Below are 25589 nucleotides of genomic sequence, written 5' to 3' on the forward strand. Positions count from 1 at the left end.
TCATTATAAAGAGTATTTAAAAAGGTTTTTTTTTTCACTCAAAAACAAGTTCAGAGATGTTCAATATGGCCCCCTCCAGACACACGAGCAATATCAACCCGATACTCCAACTCGTTCCACACTCTCTGTAGCATATCAGGCGTAACAGTTTGGATAGCTGCTGTTATTTCTCATTTCAAATCATCAATGGTGGCTGGGAGAGGTGGCCGAAACACCATATCCTTAACATACCCCCATAAGAAAAAATCGCAGGGGGTAAGATCAGGGCTTCTTGGAGGCCAGTGATGAAGTGCTCTGTCACGGGCTGCCTGGCGGCCGATCCATCGCCTCGGGTAGTTGACGTTCAGGTAGTTACGGACAGATAAGTGCCAATGTGGTGGCGCTCCATCCTGCTGAAATATGAATTGTTGTGCTTCTTGTTCGAGCTGAGGGAACAGCCAATTCTCTAACATCTCCAGATACTGTAGTCCAGTTACAGTAGCACCTTCGAAGAAAAAGGGACCAAAAACTTTATTGGCTGAAATGGCACAGAAAACGTTCACCTTAGGCGAGTCACGTTCATACTGAGTTGTTTCCCGCGGATTCTCAGTGCCCCATATACAGACATTGTGACGGTTGACTTTCCCGTTAGTGTAGAAAGTTGCTTCATCACTAAACACAATCTTTGAAACGAAAGATTCATCTGTTTCCATTTGAGCAAGGATAAAATCACAGAAATCGATTAACCTTATCAGCTGCAGACAGTGCTTGAACCAATTTCAGACGATAAGGTTTCATAACTAACCTTTTTCGTAGGACTCTCCATACAGTTGACTGTGGAATTTGCAGCTCTCTGCTAGCTCTGCGAGTCGATTTTCCTGGGCTGCGAACAAATGCTTGCTGGATGCGTGCTACATTTTCATCACTCGTTCTCGGCCGTCCAGAACTTTTCCCTTTGCACAAACACCCATTCTCTGTAAACTGTTTATACCAACGTTTAATACACCACCTATCAGGAGGTTTAACACCATACTTCGTTCGAAATGCACGCTGAACAACTGTCGTCGATTCACTTCTGCCATACTCAATAACACAAAAAGCTTTCTGTTGAGCGGTCGCCATCTTAGCATCAACTGACGCTGACGCCTAGTCAACAGCGCCTCAAGCGAACAAATGTACAACTAAATGAAACTTTAAAGCTCCCTTAATTCGCCGACAGATAGTGCTTAGCTCTGCCTTTTGTCGTTGCAGAGTTTTAAATTCCTAAAGTTGTGGTATTCTTTTTGAATCACCCTGTATTATGATGATCATTTCTCCTTTAGTAGATGGGCACCAACAAATATTTTCACACACTGAGGAGAAAGCTGGCTATTGAAATTTCATGAGAAAGTCCTGCCACAGTGAAAACACCTTTGTTTTATAGGCTGACACATCAATTCATGTATCATAAATGTGGCACTCTCTCCGCTATTTAGCTATAATACAAAATGAGCTGCCCTTTTTTGAACTTTTTTGGTGACAATCCTATCTGATACAGGTCCCACACCGCACAGCAGTACTGCAGCAGAGGATGGTAAAGTGTAGCGTAAGCAGTCTCTTTAGTACATCCGTTATATTTTCTAAACGTTTGCCAATAAATTGCAGTCATGGGTTTGCTTTTCCCACAACATTACCTGTGTGATCGTTCCCATTTAAGTTATTCGTAGTTGTAGACCCTAAGTATTTAGTTCACAGCCTTTAAATTTGTGTGCTTTAGCGAGTAACCGGAATTTAGTGAATTTGTTCTAGTACTTGTGTGGATGACTTCGCACTAGAGTCACTTGCAACTATTTGCACCTTACAGGTATCTTGTCTAAATCATTTTGCAGTTCATTTTGATCATCTGATGACTTTAGAAGACAGCAGATGACAGCATCATCTGCAAACAATCAAAGAGGGCCGCTCAGATTGTCTCCTAAATCATTTGTGTAGATCAGGAACAGCAGAAGGCCTATAAAACACTCTTGAGGAATGCCAGGTGTTGCTACTGTTCTGATCAATAACTTTCCGTCAATTATTACAAACTATGAGCTTTCTGACAGGAAGTCATGAATCCAGTTGTAGAACTGAGACGACACTCCATAGACATGCCATTTGATTAGAAGTTGCTTGTGAGGGTGTGACATGTGCAACTTTACAGTCTTTGGGTACAGATCTTTCGACGAGCGAGCAGTTGTATGCGATTGCTAAGTACAAAGCCATTATATCGGCATGCTGTGAAAGGAACCAGACTGGTATACAATCTGGACCACAATTCTTGCCTTCATTAAGTGTTTTTAAGCTGCGTTGCTATACTGAGGATGTCTGCTTCTAAGTTACTCATGTTGGCAGTTGTTCTTGATTCAACTTCTGGAATATTTACTTCGTCATCTTTCGTGTACGAATTTCAGAAGACCGTGGTTAATAACTCATCTTTTGTGGCACTGTCATCAGTTAGCAGATAGCATCACCGTTATTATCATGCAACGAAGGTATTTATTGCATCTTGCTGCCAGTATACTTCAGATATAACCAGAAACTCTTTGGGTTTTCTGCCAGATTTTGAGAGTGAGTTTTGTTGTAGAAACTATTAAAAGCATATCCCATTGAAGTTTGTGCTTAATTTCGAGCTTCTGTAAAACTTTTTCAATCTTGATGATTGTGTGTTCTTTTAAATTTGGCCTACTTTTTTCGTTGCTTCTGCAATAGTGCTCTGAAATGTTTTGTGTATGGGGGATCAATACTATCTCAAACTAATTTATTTGATATAATCCTTCAATTGCCATAATTAATATTTCTTTTAATTTAATCCACATCTGCTCTGTGCGTACATAGTCAGATTGGAAAAAGAGAAGACTTTGTCTTAGGAAGGTGTTGAGTGAATTTTTATCTGCTTTTTCTAAAAAAGATGTATTTATCATTAATTTTGGGTGGGTTTGGATGTTATGGTACTCAGCTACAATAATTACTGATCTGTCATGATGCTCCTTATTTGTTGCTAAGAGGTCAATTTTCTGAGAAAACTTTCAGTACAATTTCAGATGGCTTTTTATGCCTACCTTTGATTTTAAACGTGTACTTTCACAGACATTTCGTGGGTAGATTGAAGTCACCACCAACTATAATTGTATGAGTGGGGTACCTGTTTGAAATTAGTGTCATGTTTTCTTCCAACTGTTCAGCACCTGTACCATTTGAGTTGGGGGTGTTTTTGTTCCGGTTGTCAGGTGTAAGCTCTTCCCATACTAACTCAAAGGAACTATCTGCTTCCATTTCACTACAATGTAAATTACTTGTGACAACAATAAACACTCCACTACCAACTGTGTTGAATCTATCCATTCTGAACACCATTAGGTTCTTCGTAAAAAATTCTACTGAACTTATTTTTGGTTTTAGCCAGCTTTCATACCTATAACGACAGGAGATTTAGTGCTTTCTATTAGCACTTGGAGCACTGCTTATTCCCCAACAAAGCTATGACAGTTTGCAACTATAGTATTGATTTTTGCTATGGCTAACCTCTTCCTGTGCTTGTCCTGCAAGTTTTGAAACTGAAACCCTTTCTGCACTTTACCGAGACCCTGTAACCTAAAAAACCACCCCATCCCCTCCACACAGCTCCTGGAAGCCGTGTAGCCACCTCTTGTGTGTATGGAGGGTGAAGTAGGCATAAATATCACAATAATTGTGATACAGCATACACAGTGTGACATGGTGTTGCAAATTGTTTGTAATCAATGTATATACATACTTTTCTATCCCCTTCTAGAGGAGCGAGACTTAACTGAAGTGAGACACACACTTTGCAATAACAACTGTTTAGTACAGGAACTAAGCTGAGTACAACCTCTCAGAGTAAGGTCTACATAACTTGAGACCAGCAGTGCATTGAGGAACAGGGAAGATTAACGGTAACACAGTTCCACTAGGTTGGTAACTCGTAGTCAGTCGTGTGATGAGTAGTAAGTGCTGTGATGACACAGTCATATGAGGATGAGAGCTTGGCGGCCATCTACTGGTAACAGCACTGTCCCACAAGGCAGTGAGCATGGGGGAGTCACAACAAATACTGCAAAGCAGTGACCTCAGAATGGCTGGTAGAAGTGCAACGTCGGATGTGGCTCAGCATGAGGGCAGCACAGCATCTTGGCGGATAGTGAAGTGAAGTGGAAGCAGCAGGTGGTGACCGTAGTGGTGACTTGATGTGGTTGTTGGTTGCTCAGAGCTCAGGCTGTAACTGCCTCTCCATGGGCAGAGTGCCAACTTAAGTTCACGCCTACGGAAGGGTACGTGTGTGGTATCACATGATCATGTGACCGTGTGGATGTAATTTAGTGCCTGTGACTGCAGCACTGTGTGCTGTGACTTGTACATCATATAATGGCGAGACTTGTGCCCCTGGTTGACATGGCAACTGCTAGTGCTTTGACTGTGTGCAATACCTTGTATGTTTCGTTTACAGATAACTTCCTAGGTGAAACAGGGTCTATGAAACATGCACGTAGATGTGCTGGCCCGAAATATGCAGAGAGGGGGGGGGGGGGGGGAGCCTATGTACTCAACACACAAATCATAGGTGGATAAAACCAAATATTTGTGTACATCTGCTTAACCTGTTGAATAAGATCTGACCTGAATGCCGTAGCTAACCGGCGGCTGTATCATGCTGATAAAGCCCTCTGTATCATTGATTTGTGCAAATATTACTTGTGGTAGGGGTGATTAGTGGTTAGGATGATCATGATATTGGGCATGATCTCTGAAAATTATTGACCTAGCAGAGAATTTTGTGGCATGTTTCAGCCCAGCATAATGTTACGTAACAAGATGTAATCCGTATTGTATTTACAGTAGTAAATAGTTCTGGACAGTGGAAAATCACTGCCAGGATAACCAGCATTTCATACTTGAGGTCTCTGTTGTCATGTCATACTTCAATTTTGTGGGTGATTTTTCTAGTATGGGCTTCAAACAGTGTAGTTCCATCCTACATTTTGAAATCTTTTACTGAAAGCTGCTTTTCTTTATCACCTTTAGTTTGTGCCTGTCTACTGCAGCTTTGTATGGAAAAGTTAACTCTGTCTCTTCTCAAACAATTTATGTTCCTGTTTAGAAACTGTAATTTGTACAGAAAGCCTAGTGCTATTTTAATGATTTGCTGTAATTAATGAACTCCCAATATAGAATAAACAAAATGGCAATCACTTGCTATTTGCTGATTGCTATGTGTTGCACAATAATACCTAATGTCACATATTCTTAGTTAACTTTAGAGCTACTGCCGTCTTTTTCCACATTAAGTATGTATATATGTACATACATATACATGAGCGCGCATGCGCGCGCCCACACACACACACACACACACACACACACACACACACACACACACAGCTGGAGTGACCCATTCATAGTTTTCGATGAATTCTATTATGAATGAGAGAATATCTGGTGATCCAGAACAATTAATGGTATATACTGGCAAGGAAAAGCAGTTGTTAGATACTTCATTAGAAATTGTAATTGATTTGCTATAAACTGTTTGTGGATGACACACTAAATTTTACACAGTCAAATAAGCAGAAAAACCAGTACTTTAAAAACATGCTGCTTGCATATTATTTAAATGACTATACTGATAATTTTCAAGAATAAGTTATCAGTTTGTTGTAAAGATAGATATTTATTTTTCAATGAGCACTGATACTTTTTATGCAGTTGAGGATGAACAAGCATTCAGTAGATGTGACATTCACATAGTTCATGACTCTGAGCTGCAATATTTTAAGACATATACATAATCACATCCCACCTCTAATTTTTTTGTCATAACATGAACTTCACATTTTCAGCAACTAAATAAATCTAATCTGTTGAGAAGCAATTGATTTACAATTTATTATGACTTTGCTGTTGCTCTCGTACCCCATTATCAGATTTCTCCGTGTGTTCCCTGCAGGGTGTGATTAGTGACTGTGACAACGGAGTATGTCTGATACAATTCACTCACTGTTTGTAAAGCCTTTCTGGTAAACTGAAACTCTCCTGCATTTTATTTAACAGGTGTAATTGGAAATATACTTTGGCATAAATTGTTTGAAAATGCTCATTATAGTGAAATTATTTTCAGTTGCAAGTAAAGAAGGAAAATGCAGACAGTGCCCTCCAACGTACACCCACATCTGGAAGCAGTCAAATTAAGAAGGAAATAAAATCTGAAATAAAACAGGATATGCAGGAGGAATCCACAAATAAGCAGTCTGAAGATAATGATAGAGACCTAGTGGGAGCATTTGGCCCCTATGGCAAACCAGCTGCAGGCAACTTATATGTTTGTACATTGTGTGAAAGATACAAAACAAAGTTCCGGGGTGATATGAGAGATCACTTATACAGAGAGCTGAATTATTCCAAGTGAGTACTTATGTATTGTTCTTTTCCAGTTGTGGAAATGTCATTGTTTTTGCAAATGAAAATCATAAATACTGTAAAATTAATGCTTGATGTAGGTTCTAATATTGTATGTTTTCTATTTTTTAAACAATGGGGACACTGTTAATATTACCTATTTCACAGCTACTGTAGTAAGATTTAAGTAGTATAGTACAGCTACATGCTCGGTTAAGAGAAATGTTAAGCACTAAACACCAGGGTTATCAACTGTGTTAGGGTTGATAACAGGATAGAAACAAGTAGAAAAGGTTTTCAAGCTTACCTGTCAAAAAAGGAGATGAGAGAGAAAATTCAGGTGGGATAAGCAACAGAAATGCCACATCTGAAGTTAACAAAGTGGTAAATGGAGAGAGATGCATGAAGTGATTGAAGATTTGGATTAACGAACAGGAAAGAAACGTGGTTCAGAAAATTAGGAAAGAAAGACGTGGCAGATATTAAAATAGGATAAAAAAGAGATGAGAATGACGTTTAGGAAAAAGTTAAAAATATTGTATATTGCACAGTGTAACAATAATGGATTTACGTACAGCTTTCAAATGAGATATTATAGTCTTCAACTCTCTCTCTCTCTCTCTCTCTCATTCATCAACATGAAAATTGACATGAAGACCATCAGCCTTCATTGTTCTCCTATTTATGGAAAATACAGTGACTGCGGCTGGTAGATGATTACTTGGTGTACTACTGTAAGTATATAATTACAAAACTGTTGGCAAAATACAGAAATGATATTTGAATTAGGGCCAAAACCATGTTGGACAGAGTGAAGCAGTCGTCTGAGAAAACCAAACTTTCAATAGTTCCACAAAGCAGTTCAGTGATAAGAATACAGGATTCTCATGTAACAAGTCAAACTGAAGCCAGTTACTTGGATGTGCGATTATACCATAAATTGAGCTTCGCATCACGTCAAACTACTCTAAGCAGATATTTACCAAGTATACAGGGTGTTACAAAAAGGTACGGCCAAACTTTCAGGAAACATTCCTCACACACAAATAAAGAATAGATGTTATGTGGACATATGTCCGGAAACACTTAATTTCCATGTTAGACCCCATTTTAGTTTTGTCGGTATGTACTGTACTTCCTTGATTCACCACCAGTTGGCCCAATTGAAGGAAGGTAATGTTGATTTCGGTGCTTGCGTTGACATGCGACTCATTGCTCTACAGTACTAGCATCAAGCACATTAGTACGTAGCACCAACAGGTTAGTGTTCATCACGAACGTGGTTTTGCAGTCAGTGCAATATTTACAAATGCGGAGTTGGCGGATGCCCATTTGATGTTTGGATTAGCATGGGGCAATAGCCATGGCGCGGTACATTTGTATCGAGACAGATTTCCAGAACGAAGGTGTCCCGACAGGAAGACGTTCGAAGCAATTGATCGGCATCTTAGGGAGCACGGAACATTGCAGCCTATGACTAGCGACTGGGGAAGACCTAGAACGACGAGGACACCTGCAGTGGGTGAGGCAGTTCTTCGTGCAGTTGACGATAACCCTGATGTCAGCGTGAGAGAAGTTGCTGCTGTACAAGGTAACGTTGACCACGTCACTGTATGGAGAGTGCTACGGGAGAACCAGTTGTTTCCGTACCATGTACAGCGTGTGGAGGCACTATCAGCAGCTGATTGGCCTCCACGGGTACACTTCTGCGAATGGTTCATCCAACAATGTGTCAATCCTCATTTCAGTGCTAATGTTCTCTTTATGGATGAGGCTTCATTCCAACGTGATCAAATTGTAAATTTTCACAATCAACATGTGTGGGCTGATGAGAATCCGCATGCAATTGTGCAATCACGTCATCAACACAGATTTTCTGTGAACGTTTGGGCAGGCATTGTTGGTGATGTCTTGATTGGGTCCATGTTCTTCCACCTGTGCTCATTGGAGCACGTTATCATGATTTCATACGGGATACTCTACCTGTGCTGCCAGGACATGTGCCTTTACAAGTACGACACAACATGTGGTTCATGCACGATGGAGCACCTGCACATTTCAGTCGAAGTGTTCGTACGCTTGTCAACAACAGATTCCGTGACTGATCATTTGGTAGAGGCGGACCAATTCCGTGGTCTCCACGCTCTCCTGACCTCAACCCTCTTGACTTTCATTTATGGGGGCATTTGAAAGCTCTTGTCTATGCAACCCCGGTACCAAATGTAGAGACTCTTCGTGCTCGTATTGTGGATGGCTGTGATACAATACGCCATTCTCCAGGGCTGCATCAGCGCATCAGGGATTCCATGCGACGGAGGGTGGATGCATGTATCCTCGCTAACGGAGGACATTTTGAACATTTCCTGTAACAAAGTGTTTGAAGTCATGCTGGTACGTTCTGTTGCTGTGTGTTTCCATTCCATGATTAATGTGATTTGAAGAGAAGTAATAAAATGAGCTCTAACATGGAAAGTAAGCATTTCCGGACACATGTCCACATAACATATTTTCTTCCTTTGTGTGTGAGGAATGTTTCCTAAAAGTTCGGCCGTCCCTTTTTGTAACACCCTGTATGTGAGGGAGGATTGGAAAGTAATGCAGAGTAATTTTTTTCTCTCTTGGTATTGCAGCTGGAATTTTGTAATTTCATGACGATCAAATTTGTGCAACAGTGGGTGTTTTGTTTTCATGTGCAGCTCTAGCAAGAGAAGCCTGAACTACAAAACAAACTTGACACACATGTTAGTGGTGCCAACTTATGAAGAGCAGTGAAGTGTAGTTTGATATTTATGGGCCAAAAGGACATAAACAGTGTGAAATTCACAGGCGCATGTGTGGTGTGTATGGGGACAACTGTAGTGGATTGTAGCAATGTTTCCAGTTGGTGTGCATTCTTACAAGAGGGCTATGTGATCGGCCACACTGCGGGCACCTGGTAACAACTCCAACCCCACAGGAAGTTGGGTGACTTTGTAGACAAGTAGCTAAAAGATGTAAGTTCATTTGTGATTCTTTTTGTTTTGTTACCTGTTAAACTTTTTATTAAATTATTGTACATTACTTTCTGATCTTCCCTCGTATATCAGGCCTGTAAATATCTGGCAAAGACTCTTCAACTGTCCCCAGGTGTTAAAAAGGAATCATAGAACTTGGTTATTGATAATTACTCTTAATTTTTTTGGTTAACTCCAGTTAATTCTGAAAGTACCTTGTAAGACCTTTGTCGTATCTGTGTAGATGTGGGAGCATGTGAACATATTTGGTTGAGTTTCCTGTAATTGTGTTCACAGGTGGGTATGCACACATTGTCGACTGATGTCTTGCAGTCGCAGTCATCTTCAGAAGCATTCGGCAAAAGTTCATGATAAGAACCACAAACCTGAAGCCATAGCTGCACTTCCACCAGACAAAGAAATCGAAGAATGGGTGAGTTGTTCTATATACGATCGTCACTAGATATTATTTTAAAATCTTGCATTATCCATACTGAAGAGCAAATATTAATGATGCACAAATATCAGAAGTTTTAGGTACCATTTAGCATAATAAGAAAATGTCACACTTTGGTTTGTTGCTTAAACAATGTAAGGTCTCCCTTTGGAATTTTAGATATATTGGTGTTTATTTAGTTGTTTGGCGATCAGACTTTTAAGGTGATGACGTAGTACATATTATGTCAGACACACAAATAAACAGTCGATGTACTGTTTGTGATGTGTGTGTAATGAATGGCCACCCATTGGTGTTTAGACATGATCAGGATCTGTTATAAAAGATGACATGATGTATATGAACTTGTATAGTTTGCCAACAACGAATCTTACTAACCCTACCTTCCATTCCCACACTCTTGTAACACACACTTGTAATTTATCATTCCAGAGAAGTCACCACTTAACTCATCTTTATTCTTTTATTGGTATTAGTTTCAGCTTTTTAGTACAGATTCCTAAAGTTCCTTAAGTCTCGTAAATAGTAACCAGTAACTTCAGTTACATTTGCACTAGAAAGGCTGACACTCATTCATTCTGCTGAACTTTTATAGGCCCACATACAATTTTTCATTAATAGCTGCTCGACTTCTTAGTACAATTCTTCCTCTCAACACCATCTTTAACTTTTAATGCCACTGATCCCCCATCTTTATGATCCAACCAACACCTTTAGCTCCATACACCTACTTACTCGCATGCCCACTTGTTACGTACTGGAAAAATGCTGGTGCGATTCGACGGTGCTCCTGCCACAGAAAAAAGGTGTGTAGCATAACAAAGGTTGCAGAGTGTAAGACTTGCCACCAAGTGCATGCTAACCAAAGAGTGTGAGCGTAGTAGACATTATTTGCACATGGATGAGGAACTGAGAATGACTGTGCTCGCTAGTGGTATGAGATAAATACATCCGTTGTGCTCAAAGATATATGTTTACAGGAAACAGTTGCGAAATACATGGCTAGACTTCACAGCTACACAGAAACTAAAAAAATGACTTCAAGTTTCAGAATATTGTAGTAAAAGTCTAGTGCATGAGTATACTTGGGATTTTATTATTGGTGATTTTCAAAATTTTGTAAATCATTATTTTAAGCTTTAAAAGCAGTCTTCATATGTCTGTGTATATTGTCATTCATTATAGGATGTGTTTCAGTGATTCAAAAATATTATTTTTTGGAAGAGAACTTGATAAAAAAAAAAGATTGCTATGTTTGTATTTGGTATCCATACATGTATGAGAACTTGCATTGCAAACTTGTTCAGGTACAACAAGAGTTTGTAAGATGACAGAATTTAATGTTGTTTCCTCCTGTGTTTCACAAAATGGTCACATTTCAAGCAGAGCAAGAGCCTGTTGTAGTGGCTAGTTCATAGTTGCTCATATATCCCTTGCACTAGCGCTGTGTGTGTCGGATGTCACTTGATTGTTTGAGCAATGTTGATACCATAGTGTGTGCACCAGAGTATCAGGAAATCCTGAGCATATTCGAACACTAGTATTGTTTGCTCAACCATGCCCTTGTCTTTCTAAGTTCTTCAAAATAAATGTGCACGTGACCTAATAGTCAAAGCTTCATTTGTAAATGGAATACGACCCTTATATACTCTATTAAATGACATAAATATGTTGGCCTCCACTGCAATAGTTTAATCTGTGAATATAAGCTGACCTTTTATTTTTTAAATGACAAATTTGGGAAAAAAACCTTTGCATCTTTGCTAATTGGTTCAGTTCAAATTGGTATTGTATAAATCATTTTAGCCTTTCTCTTTAATCACAAATTCTCTGTACCTGCCACACTGGCCATCACTGTCGTCATTACTCTCATTCTCATCAACCACAAAATGTCCAACTATCTTGCATAATTGTAATATCTACTTGAAGCAGAAGAATACCAGAGTTGTAGCATAGGCATTTATAGTTACTTTTGTTCAAATACTTGTGTTGTAGCTAACTGACACACAAAGCAGAATGGAGGAGGCTTTACTTCCTGGTGTTGTTATTGTTGATAAATAGGTAATCATACTCACTGGTCTAGTGACACACTAATCTGCATTCTATTCAGTTTTGTCTATTCACCAGTGAGTTGAATTTACTCTTGTGTGAAGGTTTAAATATTTGAGACATTGGGCAATTGTAGTTTTCTGCATGTTATAGTTTAGTCATTTCATATTGTTGCCCAGCTATTGCAGTATCAGGAAGGCCACCAGGTCTTTTAAAATGGATTTCTCAGGATGACATGAACAAACAAGTTACAAGCTGTTTCTGTTACTTCTAAAGTCTTCTTTATACCAGAGGGAACAAAAATAAACATGATTGACCTGACATAAACAATTATTTGTACTTATTCTAAAGCTATTTACATAGCTATGTGGGAACACTGTGGACATTGCATTTTTCCTCCCGACGCCAATCAAATCATCATCTCATAGATTTCAGCTGGTGTGATACTAGTTACTTGTAAAACATTGAAAACTGGTAGGACTACTGTTTTTGGGTGAGCATACTGTTAGTGATGAAGCAAGTTCTGTGTTAATGGCTTAAGGAAATAAAGAGCTATTTTTTTCTTTTTTTCCCACCCTTCTCCAGAAGCAGTGTTCGTACACAACTGAGCAGAATCAGACAATAGGTGAACTGCCTTAGTTGATGTAAGGAAAGACTGAAAAGTGTGGAACCCAAGTGAGCACCTGTGAATCCAAAGAGAATGTGACGGAATGCTGTTCATTCACGCTCATCGTCTGTTTATACCTGAGAGAAAGTTCTATTTGCTGATGCTTGTTCACTTGTTTGATTTTGTTCTTTCTGTGCAAACGATACTTAACGAGATTGTGTTCACCCATTAGTGCAATTCCGAATGTTAATTTTATTGAAAGTGTTACAAAAGTAGAATTAATAATTGACTGTACATCTGAATAAATTTTGTGTGTGTGTGTGTGTGTGTGAGTGAGAGAGAGAGAGAGAGAGAGAAGTATACTGTATTATACTTTCTACTTCTGCTATTACATGGATAAAATTCTTAATTTTCACAAATAACAGTATATGTTAATCATGACATTAATAATAAACTCTATTGACTGTGTACGCGCAGGTGGAAAAGGTACTGACAACACAGTATTCACTAATGAAGCAGCAGATAATAGAATCCCAAACTAATCAGCCATTGAGGAAGCCTCTTCCAGTGGGAATAAAGAGGAGCCATTCAGAAACTCAGTTGCAAGAAGTACATGTAGGTGGAACTGGCAGTCCAGGTAGCAGTGGAAAGGAAGAACAAGATGCTGCTTCTGCTACTACATCTCAGCCGACAAAGCGGGCAGCTGCCTTGCTGGCTAGGGCATTGTCGCAGACGTCGATGCTTGATTTGTCAGAGCCCTTGCCTCCTGGTTCGCCAGTATCATCTCCTAAGGGGTCAGATATTGAAGATCCTGGTCTAGAAAAGAAGCAGGACTTTACCTCATCACCAGAACATAAGAAGAGTAAGTATGCATATATACGTACAAACCTTGAACCTTATGCTTGCGGTTCTGTGGAGAACACACAATGAAATTAAGTTACCATTCGTGTAATGACAACAAGCAAGTCTGTTCCATAAATGTAGAGATCAGCTGTTGAAGAAATCTTCACGGGCTTCCATCTGTGTGGCTGCATTGAAATTCCACAATGTTTTAATGAGTGTCACTCATCTTCTTTTCAAGATGATGAGAGTGGCACTCATTGAAATGTCGCAGCATTATGATGCAGCCACTGGAGTGGAATCCTAAGAAGATTTTATCAGCGGTATATGACAGAAAGCCCACAGCCATACAATGTCTGATCATAATGAAGTCAAGTCAGATCTTTATTGGTTTTACTGTATTTGTAGTTGAGTCAACATTTCTGAGAAGCAGTCAATATTTTGAATAAATGGCAGCGGTTCCATGACAAAATGTCAGTTGAATTAAATCTGAATAAATTTTAGTAGAAACCCAGGAGACAGAAGACAGTATCATTGTGGAATGATCATCAAATTTAATTTACTTATTCAGCTGATTACCAACCAAGCCAGATGTTGACCATCAGCGTCCCTATCCTCCATCTAAGGGGCACCTTATATTTTGTGGTGTCTGTGTATACATACTGTAAGACAAATTTGACAGAACATTGAAAGATCTAAGCCATAACAAGGCAACTGGAATAGACAACATTCCCTCAGAATTACTGATATGACAAAGGACTTCTAGATTTTAAAATTAAATAATATGAAAGAAATATTGACAGATCAATGTGACAAACAAATCTTTATTTTGTGAAAGCTGTGAGAATTTTATGTAGAAGTTTTGAAGTATTAGTTAAGGAAGCTGCTAATGCATGCCGCTGTATGGTGTACAGCTCAGCTCACATCAGCATGCATAAACAAACTTGTCCTCTGCAAGCAGTCTTTGCAGTCACATCAGTCAAGTCAAATGTCCACCATTCACAACAGAGAGATTTTGCAAGCGAACAATCAAATTTACATACACGTTGTGCAGTGCCTCAGTGAAAATGGATTCAGTTACCACATGGATCGACAATTCGAGCTCGTCCAGTGTGGTGGGGTAGTTCCAGTAGACGATGGTTTTCAATGTGCTTCACAAAAAGTAGTCACAAGAAGGCAGATCAAGTGAATTTGGAGGCCAATCAATGCCTTCATCCGTAAATTTAAAATAATCCAGTGCAACGTTTCTATTCCGGAAGTATTCAGCAACAAAGTGAAAAACCTCATTGTGATTGGGCCACATCGTGCATGAACCACATGGTGCCTGGTTGAATTTCAAAAACTTCTTGTGTGGTGACAGATTGTTCCAACATAGCAGTTTAATGTTAGCTAATTATTGATCATAAAATGAAAAAAGGCTGATAATGTCACTGCTGCATACTGCAGTGCAAACAGTAACTTTTGGGGATTGCAGTGGTTTCCCTTCACACACACACACACACACACACACACACACACACACACACATGCGGATTTTCGGAACCTGAAAATCACAAATCCATTCAGTTGGAAATGTGCTTGACCTGTGAACCTGAAGCAGCCAATATTAAATCATTCATTATCAGCCATTGTGAGACTCTGGTTCGCAAAATTAGGCCTTTGTCATGTATTGGGTGCAGGTACAGATTTTGAATGGGAACATGTAGACTGTTTCTCAGCATTGTAAGCATGCTGGAACACTTTAAACCAGTCTCTGCTGAAATTTGTGAGGCAGATTTTGATGAATAAGTCCAGAAACTGGCAACATAATCAGGAGTAACTACCGCTTGCCTGGGGCCAACATTACTATCAGCCATGCTACATGGCTCTTCGAATTCAGTGAAGAGCTTGTGGATAGTTTTCACATTGGGTCTTTCTGGAATATTAAATCATGTTTGAATACTGCACCTTGTTGCACTGTGTTAATAACCTGTAATATTCTAATACTACAAGCACACATTGTTCGGTGGAATACACGATTTCAACCTCTTCCATCGAAAAAGCATTGTAACTACTACTTTGAAACTTCCATGCGTAATTCTAACAACTTTCACAAAACACGTACTGTTTGTTGCATTCTTCTATCAACCTTCGTTTTCTTGTTAGTTAACTTTAAATTCAGTGTCCTATGTTGGACACCCTGTACTATGACAAAATTACTGCATGTATGGAGGAGGCAAAAAATTCTGACTTCATGAAGAATGTAATACTTAAAATTACAAAGAATTCAGGTGTCAAGTGTGAATATTACTAAATGATTGGTTCAGTGGCACACAGTACTAACATAGATTATTTACAAAAGAATGGAAATACTGCTAGAAGTCGACATTGGGTAGAGCAGGTTGGGTTTCAGAGAAATGTAGGAAAATGTAAGGCAATACTGATCCTGTGATGTAGCTTACAGCATTAGTAGATTTAAGGAAGGCTTATAAGAATGTTGACTGTACTCCACTCCTTGAAATCCGTAAGGTATCAGCGGATAAAATTTAGGGAGCAAAAGCTTATCTACAACCTATACAAAAACCATACTGCAATTATAGCTGTTGAAGAACATGAAAGGGAAGCAGTATTTTGGCTGGACTGAGGCACATTTGTGGCCTCTCCCCCAATATTATTCAGTTTGTAGACTGAGCATGCACTAAAGAAAACCAAAGAGAATTTTGGATAGGGAAGTGAAGTTCAGGAGCAAGAACTAATAACTGTGTTTGCCTATGGCATTACAATTCTGTCAGAGACTGCACGACCTTGGGTGGATAATTTCTTGAAGAACATGCAAGATGAATATCAGCAAAAGTAAAACAAGGGTAATTGAATGTAGTCACATCAGATCAGGAGATACTGAGGGAATTATATTAGGAAATGAGACACTAAAAGTAGAAGATTAGTTTTACTATTTTGGCAGCAAAACAACTGACAGTGGCTGAAATAGGGAGGATATAACATGTAGACCTGCACTTGGAAGAAAAGCAGTTCTGAAAATGAGAAATTTTTTGACACTGAATATAAATTTAAGTATTACGAAACCTTTCCTGAAAGTATTTGACAGGAGTGTAGACTTGTAAGTAAGTGAAATGTGGATGGTGAACAATTCAGTCAAGAAGAGAATAAAAGCTTATGAAAAATGGTGCTACAGAAAAATTATGGAAATTGGGTTGATAGATTGGATAACTATTAAGTAGATACTGATTTGAATTGGGAGGAAAGAGTGTAGAATGCTGCACCAATCCAGTGTGTGCATTAAAGACCATAACATATACATACTTTTAGATGATAAAGTTAAAATGTAAAAGTACATAAACAATTTATTCCTGAATAACTACAATTCAAAATAGATTTCTAAGACAAGTAGGAAAGACAGAAAAAAAGAGGAGGACCGGGGGTAGGGGGGGGGGGGGGGGGATGAAACACTGTGTTGAGATTTTGGGTAACAATATTGAGGCACTGCTTATGGAGTATAGGATTCAGTCAGAAGGAAAGGCACACTTACAGCTATATTGGTGTTTAATGCCTCTGAAATTAATCAGTAGTACAGTGCTTGCAATATTGAAGGACGTGCCACAAGTACTTTGGGTGGATTCCAGGAGTGTCGTTATGCCAAACAGAACATTGTCATCACATGTACAGACTGTCATCTGCAGGAAGTGGTAATGTGATCATAGTGGTACATTTGTAATGAACCTGTCACTGGAATTTAGGACTGAGAATTGTTGTTGGGCTTGGATGCTTTTGTAATACATCCCAATTACCATTACCAAAACTGAATAAAACTGGACCCTGTGCCATATTCATGTTGAGGTCTCTGAAGAAGAAGGAGAAGAAAAAAAAAAGATTTCTGTGATTTTGTAACATCTGAAGAAATGCATGTTTCTTCTAGCATGCAAATACATTACCTTCTCTCCAGTTCATTCAACATTCTACCAAGTTCTATGAGTAACTGAAAGGAATTCCTGTATCGTTTTGTATGATGTGCAGAAGAAATATGTGCAGGTGTGAAGTGATGAATTGTTGAACTATGTTTTCGTGCAATTTATTTAAGGTTCATTGTAAATACTGGTCTGTTAGCTGTCATAAACTGCTTGAATATCAACTTTATAGCTGCTCTTAAACATTTTGGTCTGCCACTCATATACACCTAAAATGTGTTAATGTACAGATGGTAGTTAAAATGAGGTGGTATGGAAGATAGCCACTTATATATGACAAAATGATGATGACCCTAATACATACCCTGGTACTGTGTTCTCCCATTGCATCTTTTGCATTTCTTCCAATGTGTACTGTTCAGAATATATAATGCAATCGGATAGGTAAGAAATCTACTCACCAGGCAGTGGCAGGAGAACATGCATGTAAAATGGTATTGAAATTTGCAAGCTTTCAGAGTCAGTGACTCCTTGTGGCAGAAGGGTTGAACAGGAAGGAGAAGGGTGAAGGAAAAGAATTAAAGGACTGTTATGTTTCGGACATAGGAAGTGTGTGGAAAAGTTGTCCAGAATCATGGGTCAGGGGGGACTTACCAGCCATTCTGATTGTCATTACACAAGGTAATACTGAAACAATTTCTGATCTGTCACAGAGAATCCAGGTCCACTCCATACTTGTGTGGTCAGTATGGCTGACTGCCATATGAAGCCCCAGTTTTGACTGCTGGTTCGTCGAGGGATTTTTCCATGGTGGAAGGGCATGGACCTGGATGCACTCAGCTTCATGAGGTCAATTGAGGAACTAATTGAATAAGAAGTAGCAGGTCTAGGTCCTGAAAAGTGACAGTGGCTGGGACAGCGGTGTGTTGGCCCCCACATCCCTCCGTATCAGATTCAGTGATGCCATTGATGGAGGATGTCACAGCAGTCGGTCCATACTGAAGAGCCCAGTAAGGCCTGTGACTGAGTTTATATTACAGAGAATTTGATTTTCTTTATGCAAGTTGTTGAAATAGACCTTTTTGTAAGCTTTGCAGGCATCTAGAAAGATCACCCGAGTTTCCTCTTGTCAGTTCATGGTGTCTGTCACTTTGATAAGGGTAATATCATTGCGAAGTTTCCAAAAACCTGTTTCATGAATGTCAAATGGTTATTCGTCCTTGAGTATTCAGGTGACTGATCATGCACTCATTTTAGTGCTCCTTTTAATAATCCTGTTGATGTATAATCACAGGGCACTGTGGATCAGAGGGGCACTTTGGAAACATGACAGTAATTCTACGGTACTATGGGATGCTATGTTGCACAGTGGTCTTGTCCCACTTGTTCTGTTTTAGTGAGTTGCAGGGCAGGATTACGTTATTATTCTGCATTGACCATCTTCACCCAAAGCTGCAAACTGCGTTCCCTGGTGACCAGCATGTTTATGCTCCCATTCGTGTGTCTGGAATTGTTAAAGACCGTTTTAATGAACACTGTGATGTTTTCCTTCTGATGTGGCCCTTCAGACCTCAAATCTTCGTACGATGTAGCCGTTCTGGAATATTTTGCATAAACTGTGGCACATTTGATTTCCTCCAATGACACTTTCTTAGTCAGTGACCTTTTTCCAGAAACAGTGGTTGCGTTCCCCCTGGCTGTACCGTATGATTTGTATATGTTTGTCACACATTTGACAAAGCTGTATTTCATGTGAAAGAAGAGCCCTCAGCCTACTAATCAAGATTTTGTCTGTATTTCACAGGTACTTGTATTGTGTAGGCTAACATTGCTCATCTACAAAGTGCTGTGTGTAAATTTAATGAGATTTATCTACTTTCGTTTTGATATTCCAAATTCTGCATAATTTAGGTGCCAGTGAAGTTAAGTGATTAGTATAATAATTTTTTCTTTCTTTTATTAAAAAAATAAGCTAATATTTTTTAATTCTTGTTAATAAACATTTAATTATCATTTGAGCTGTAGATCTTTTGCCGTTATACTTTGTAATATATTCAGAAAAGTGGTTTAGCTTAGTTTCCAAGTTAGGCGCCCAGAGCATTCTAAAAGAACATGTACTTATCCACTACACCAAGTATGTTGGTAAACCTTTTACTTTTTTCTCCTTTTAACCACTCAGCAAATACGATAATATCTCTCATTAGATGCAGGCATGGTTACTTTGTTGCAAATGCTATTTTACTGATACTGCGGTATATGTACCAGAATTTTGCCTAGAGTTGTATGAATCTTGTAGCAGACCTCATACATGTAACTTCCATGTTAACTCAATAAAAATATTCCATGTTTGTAATGTTTCTAGTTCAGAGTTAAAAATAACTTACATAAAAGATATTGCATTAATTCTGCGGGTATGTAGTGTGGGTCCAAAATATTGTTTGCAAAAGGATCAGAGAAATAAATACTTCTGGTTGGCATACAGTATAGATGTTAGTTATTAATTCTCAGCTGGCTCTTAGTTTCTTTCCATACTGAAAATATTTGTTCTCATTCAAAGTAGTTGTCACTTTACATTGTTAAGTGAGTTTGTACTGTGTTTCCTCTGTTCGTTTGTGAGGCTATGTTCTCTATACATAAATTATGAAAAGTATTTGAAATAAGTCTAAATTTTCCTTTTTGATTTTACAGAAACCACATCAAAGGAACCAAAAATAACATGCATGGATTGCGGTACAAAGTGTGTTAATGTGCGCGGACTGAAATTGCACATTAGAATGAACCACATGTGTACAGCAAAGTAAGTGTAATTCCCACAAACTATTTTTTAGAGAAGCAAGGGAATAAAATTTGATAGGCAGATGGTGTTGTACGAGGGTGTTTGAAAAGTTCTCGGAATGGAATAGAAAAAAAGTACTTGCATAGCTGAAACTTTTTTTAATTTTTCACTGTATTCTCCTTGTAGATTAATGCACTTGGTCCAACGATGTTCCAGTGCCTTGATCCTATCTCGAAAATGAGTTTCCTCCTAGTTGCCAACTCCGGCTATCAATTCTTTGTTCGAAGTGAATCTTCTTCCACCAAGAAAAATTTTCAGTTTTGGGAAGAGATGAAAGTCTGATGGAGCCATATCAGGTGAATAAAGCAGGTGTGGCAAGAGTCACGGCACCCATCTTGCAGATAATGTTTTCGTTTCTAATTCTTCAGTTTTAAAATGTGATATATCCATTCAGATGACATCTGGCAAGCGTGAGCAATTTCACGCACTTCCAATTGGTGATCCTCCATGACCATTTTTGCAATGATTTCTGGAGTAGTGACACATCTTCGCCAACCTCCATCAGAACCTGGAATGCCTGATCATCTTGACTGACTTAAGGCAGAATTCACAGAACTGTTCAGTAACTGCCAGATAACCTCTTTTCACCCTTTCCAACTTGATCCATTTGGAGGTAGTAATACAAACAGATTTTCAGTGAATTTAAAAACAATATGTTTCTATATTTTGATTTTGAGAAAGCCTGGCAGAGAAACATTCCGAATCATGTGAGACTCCTTTGTCAGCCTAAAAAGACAAGGAAAGTAACTTTCTTAAGATTGATGAAAGGAGAACGTAAACAGTGTAAATAATTTTCCCAGCAAAACTTTTCATTATTATGTGTACTTAAAGGTCATCAGATGAATACTGTCAAAGATGATGGCATACTGGTGAAGCCCTTAAGAAAATATTACAGCTAAAAGCAATATGGAAAACACAATAATTAACAATCATTATTCAGAGTACAAATCCACTAGAATATAAGTTACCATTCTCAGGGCAGCCACAATAATCATTAACAAATGTCAAAATTATCTACTGAATTAAATGTCTGGAGAAGCACAGTTGAAGCCATACGTCATCAAGGGTACGTCTTGTGGGGGAGTTGCAGATGTTCCGTGTCCAGGACTTCACCACAGTGGCACTTGTTGCCTGCTTCGTCTTCGAGACCCATTTAGTCATATTTGTTTTGACCTACCTCAAAATTTGTTTCCCCTGATTATACAAAAGTGATACCACTGATTCAAACAATACTGCTAGAATTAGGAATTGTACAGATCTATTCCGTAAATCCAATTTTCATTGTTTGTATTCACAGGTGGCTGTGTGGACATTGTCGCCAAGGAGGGTCTACTGAAATGGCTATAAAGCAGCACTGTCGTGTAAGACACCGTGGTCTGCCAGAATTGGTGAAATATAATGAAGAAGCTGCATCACTGAAACTGGACGATGAATTCTGGGAAACTAATTATGGTCTTCCACCAAAAACGATGACGACTGCTTCTGCTTCTTCTCCTTCTCCATTGGCACATCAGCCAGAATCTCTTGTAAGAACAATTTATTTTGTTTTTGGCATAGATACTGCTGTATGTTCCACTAATCCCTGTCAAGCTCTCCATCAGACCCGTATCACACTATTCACCCGAAGGGCCCCCCCCCCCCCCCAATCCTTGGCCAGTTGTACCTCACTCCACACGCCCTTGGCTAGATGCCCCCCACCCCACATGCTTTCTTTGGAAGTACCCCCCCCCCCCCCCACATGCCTTTCACCAGACTTGGCCCCACTCACTGTGCCACACACTAAATTTAAAGCCCCCCCACCCACATCCTTGACCCCCCCCCCCACATAGACAACATTGACATGGGGTCCCCAATGCCCACATGCCCTTGACCTGATGCCCTCCCCACATATCCTCAACTGGATGCCCCCTCCCATACTCTTGACCCCCTACACTCCCTAATCCGACACCACCTGCCCTGCCCTGTCTGTTGCCCAGCACCCAACATGTCCCCTCACCAAACATATCCCTCACACCCAATACATGAAGCCCTCTTCCCCCCCCCCCCCACTCCTGACACTCCTCTCTGCTCCCCACTCTCCACTCCTGACATCACTTCCACCCCCCCCATCCCCCAAGCCTTCCACTTGACCCCCTCAAGCCTGACCTCCTGCCCCCCTCCCATTGCCCCCATGCCCCACTCCCACATTCTCATCCAACTGCCTGTACCTACTTTCACACTCCTCCAGCCCCCTTGCTCGTCCCTCCAGCCCTGTCACTCTGCTCCAGCCCCCTTCCACACCCCTCCACCATCTCTCCCACAATATCCTGGGCCTCTCCTCACACCTTTAACTCTACCCCTCATACGTCAGTCCTCCCAGATCCTCCTACTCTCCCTCTTCATCCCTCTCATCATCTCCCCTCACTCTCTACCCCATGCAGCTGTCTCACTCCAAGCACCCGCCTCCCCCTAGCCCATGCAGTTGCCTCATCCCAGCCCACGCAGCACTTTCCCGTTTCCTGTTCCCAATCAATCCCCCATCTCACTGCCCCTCTTTGGTAGTTACAGCTTACTATGTTGACCAATTCAGTATTACTACTTTCACATGTTTTCCTCCCCCACTCCCACCTTCTCCGAGTTTTCCCTTACATGTGTTCACACTGTTGGCTAATTCTGTGTTGATTTTTTTGCAGTCGGAGGAAGGCGATAGTCAGACAGAACTCCCAGAATTGCTGACTGCAGAGGAGGCACGGCGCTGCTCACATTGCTCCTATAGCTGCCGTAGCCCCAGTGACCTTCGGAAACATGAGATGCGGCACTGGGTGCAAAAGCCTTTCAAATGTGGCTACTGTAGTTTTGAAGCTATAAGAGAATATGAAGTGAGAAAGCACTCTGAGAAAGTACATCCACAGCAGCCTGTAAGTATCAAACAGAAGGAAGTGCCTCTCCAGCCTGACATCAAACCTTTGCGGATTAAACGTCATCACGCTGGTAATGCTGTGTCTAGTTCAAATACAGAGTTAGAGGTAGAAGATAGTGAAGAGCAAACTCCACAGGAAGCCTCAAGTGCCGAATGTGATTCTGAAAAATCACCAGCTCAGGAAAGTGTAAGTGACGTATCTTCAGTGCAGAAAAAGACAAAAATATTCCGCTGTTTCTATTGTCCTCGCCGTGCGACTTCACTTGCAGTTATACATGAGCATTGGCAGAAGACTCATAAAACCAAGGCGGTGTGTGCTAATGGTGTAACAAGACTGGGATTGCCTTTCAGCTATAAGGAAATGGCAGTTGATGATGTACTGAAAGGGAGCAAAAAATTGCACATGAATCGTACAGCATTTGTCTGTGTTTACTGTAAACGAAAAGGTTCTCGATCCATTCTGTTAAAACATCATGAAGAAAGCCATCCAAATAAAGAATTCAGTATTGTTGAAGCAACAGCACACCATTACGAATGTTCAAAGTGCAGTTTTGTGGCACTTGCGCTACATGTGTTGAGAAGACACTTTGAAACGGAACATCGTGACAGTGAATTTAGATATATTGTGAAGCCAGCGAAACAACCTGGTGATGAAAGCGATAATGTAATTGTAAGAACAGAGACTGCTGCTGTGAAACGTCCTAGTACCAGTAGTACATTGTTTGATGCTGGTAATTATGTATGTCTTTTGTGTAGTGCAAGGACTGATTCAGAGGAGCAATTTCATAGTGACCATCATAGTATGCACCATCCAAATGTAGAACCAAAATACTGTTTCGAAACAGCGGGTCACGAAGCTAAGCGCACAAAGTTTGAATGTCCAAGATGCTGTTTCATTTCTGACAATTATGAGGTTCTGAAAGAACACCTTGAGCGACATATAAAGCCTTTCAAATGTGGTTATTGTGCACAGCAGTATGACTTGGAGAGTAAGGTTGTTAGACATTGTCAGTTTTCTCATGTTGATTGTGATGTTAGGGTTGTTCACATGAGGGAATCAGAAGTGGAAAATTTGAAGAAATTAGTTATACAAAGGAATGTGGCGGATGATGAAAGTTTGTGTACTTCTGTGCCAGTGTCAGAAAAGAAAGGTATGCAGAATGTTCCACATAGAATTCGAAATGTTGCTCGTAAATCGACAGCCTTATCTTCAGTTTCTGCTAGACTATTAATAAAATCATTGTCAGCCAACAGGTCTGAAGAGGACTCTGCAGAATCTTCTGAAAGTGATGACTCTAGTACAGAAAGCCCGTACTCATTTTATGGACGATCACCATCACCCATTGATGAAAATAGGTTGCTGGCATTTGCAAATTATGGTGGTTCAGTGATAAGAATGAGTCTGAGTACATTTAGCAAACTTTACAATATTTATCCCAAAGTGAAGGTACGAGATTTGAAGCATCAGAAATTGGCACCCATTTGACAAAATGTTAAGGGTGTAAAAGGTGTCGTACCTTGCACTAGCAGTTCCTCTGTTTTTGCTGTTGATCATGATTATTGGTATTAAATAATATGTTCAGCAGAACACTTTCTTCAAATAAGATTGAACTTCATTGCTTCAGTACTGATTGTGGGCATTTAAAAAATGTACAGTGCAGTGTAAAATATGGAAACAAAACAAAATGTAAAGTAAAGCTGTAGCCCATCAAACTGCAGCATGATTACTGTGTTCTGTATGTCTTGTAATTAGGAGTAATTATTGTAAAACTAAGAAATGCAATTCCTTTTAACTGTGATCATTTAAAAATAGGAAATATTTTTTTATTAGTTGATAATACTTCAAAAATGTTTTGTAATACCAATATTTCGCATAAATACTGTGTTTTTGATAGATATTACTTGTTAATATAATAAATACATCTGCCGTGCCTGCAGATAAAATGCTTGTTCATTGTCAGTTATATTATAGTCCTTCGGTTTCCATGTTGTAAATATGTAGCTAGTGTATTATAGTTCATGCTACATTGATAGTGCTATGTAGATACGAAAATAAGTTAGCAGTTCACAGTTTGCAAATTATTGCAAAGCAATTCCTTATACAGTATTTACTGTAAACTGTATCACTGTTACTACAGGATCTAAATTTTTTTGTATGTTGAAGTTCATTAAATGCGTTTACAGTGTAGCTTGTGCTCATTTGGCACAAGTGATAGTAGTTCTGTGTAAAGCTTGAAAAAATAATACCCATAATGAATTATTAGATTACTGCCTACATTTCTGTGACTGAAAAAATAAAAATTTGCAAGTTTTGGAGAACTGCCTCATCATGTAGACAACTGATTTATTAGTGTTATCTTTAACATTTCCCACTTTTGAGTCACTTCAGATGTGTTACATGTAAAGAAATGATGTGGGCTGATTATGCTACAAATGCCTGTATTCATCATCCCCAGCTATGAAGATACTACTTAGGCATGTTCTTGTTTTGTTATGGTCAACACAACCCATGGAATGGCAGTTGGTTTTTGTTCAGAGCAACTATCTATTTAAACCTGGCTTGCAGAGCTAGTAAACACAAATATTTCAAAATTAAAT

The 25589-nt window shown here is 39.5% G+C and overlaps 1 protein-coding gene across 1 annotated transcript in view; it reads left to right on the plus strand.

The window, feature by feature from the left end:
* Positions 1 to 24945, plus strand: part of LOC126204023 (uncharacterized) — a 135289-nt gene extending 110344 nt beyond the window's left edge. The window contains exons 17-22 of the mRNA XM_049938450.1: positions 6131 to 6414; positions 9699 to 9834; positions 12992 to 13376; positions 19945 to 20053; positions 21390 to 21618; positions 22765 to 24945. Coding sequence (XP_049794407.1) covers positions 6131 to 6414; positions 9699 to 9834; positions 12992 to 13376; positions 19945 to 20053; positions 21390 to 21618; positions 22765 to 24477 — 2856 coding nt within the window. The 3' untranslated portion in view covers positions 24478 to 24945. The remainder of the gene's footprint in view (positions 1 to 6130; positions 6415 to 9698; positions 9835 to 12991; positions 13377 to 19944; positions 20054 to 21389; positions 21619 to 22764) is intronic.
* Positions 24946 to 25589: the final 644 nt, after the last annotated feature.

The sequence above is a fragment of the Schistocerca nitens genome, chromosome 9 (genome assembly GCF_023898315.1).
Source record: "Schistocerca nitens isolate TAMUIC-IGC-003100 chromosome 9, iqSchNite1.1, whole genome shotgun sequence".
Taxonomy (NCBI): Eukaryota; Metazoa; Arthropoda; class Insecta; order Orthoptera; family Acrididae; genus Schistocerca; species Schistocerca nitens.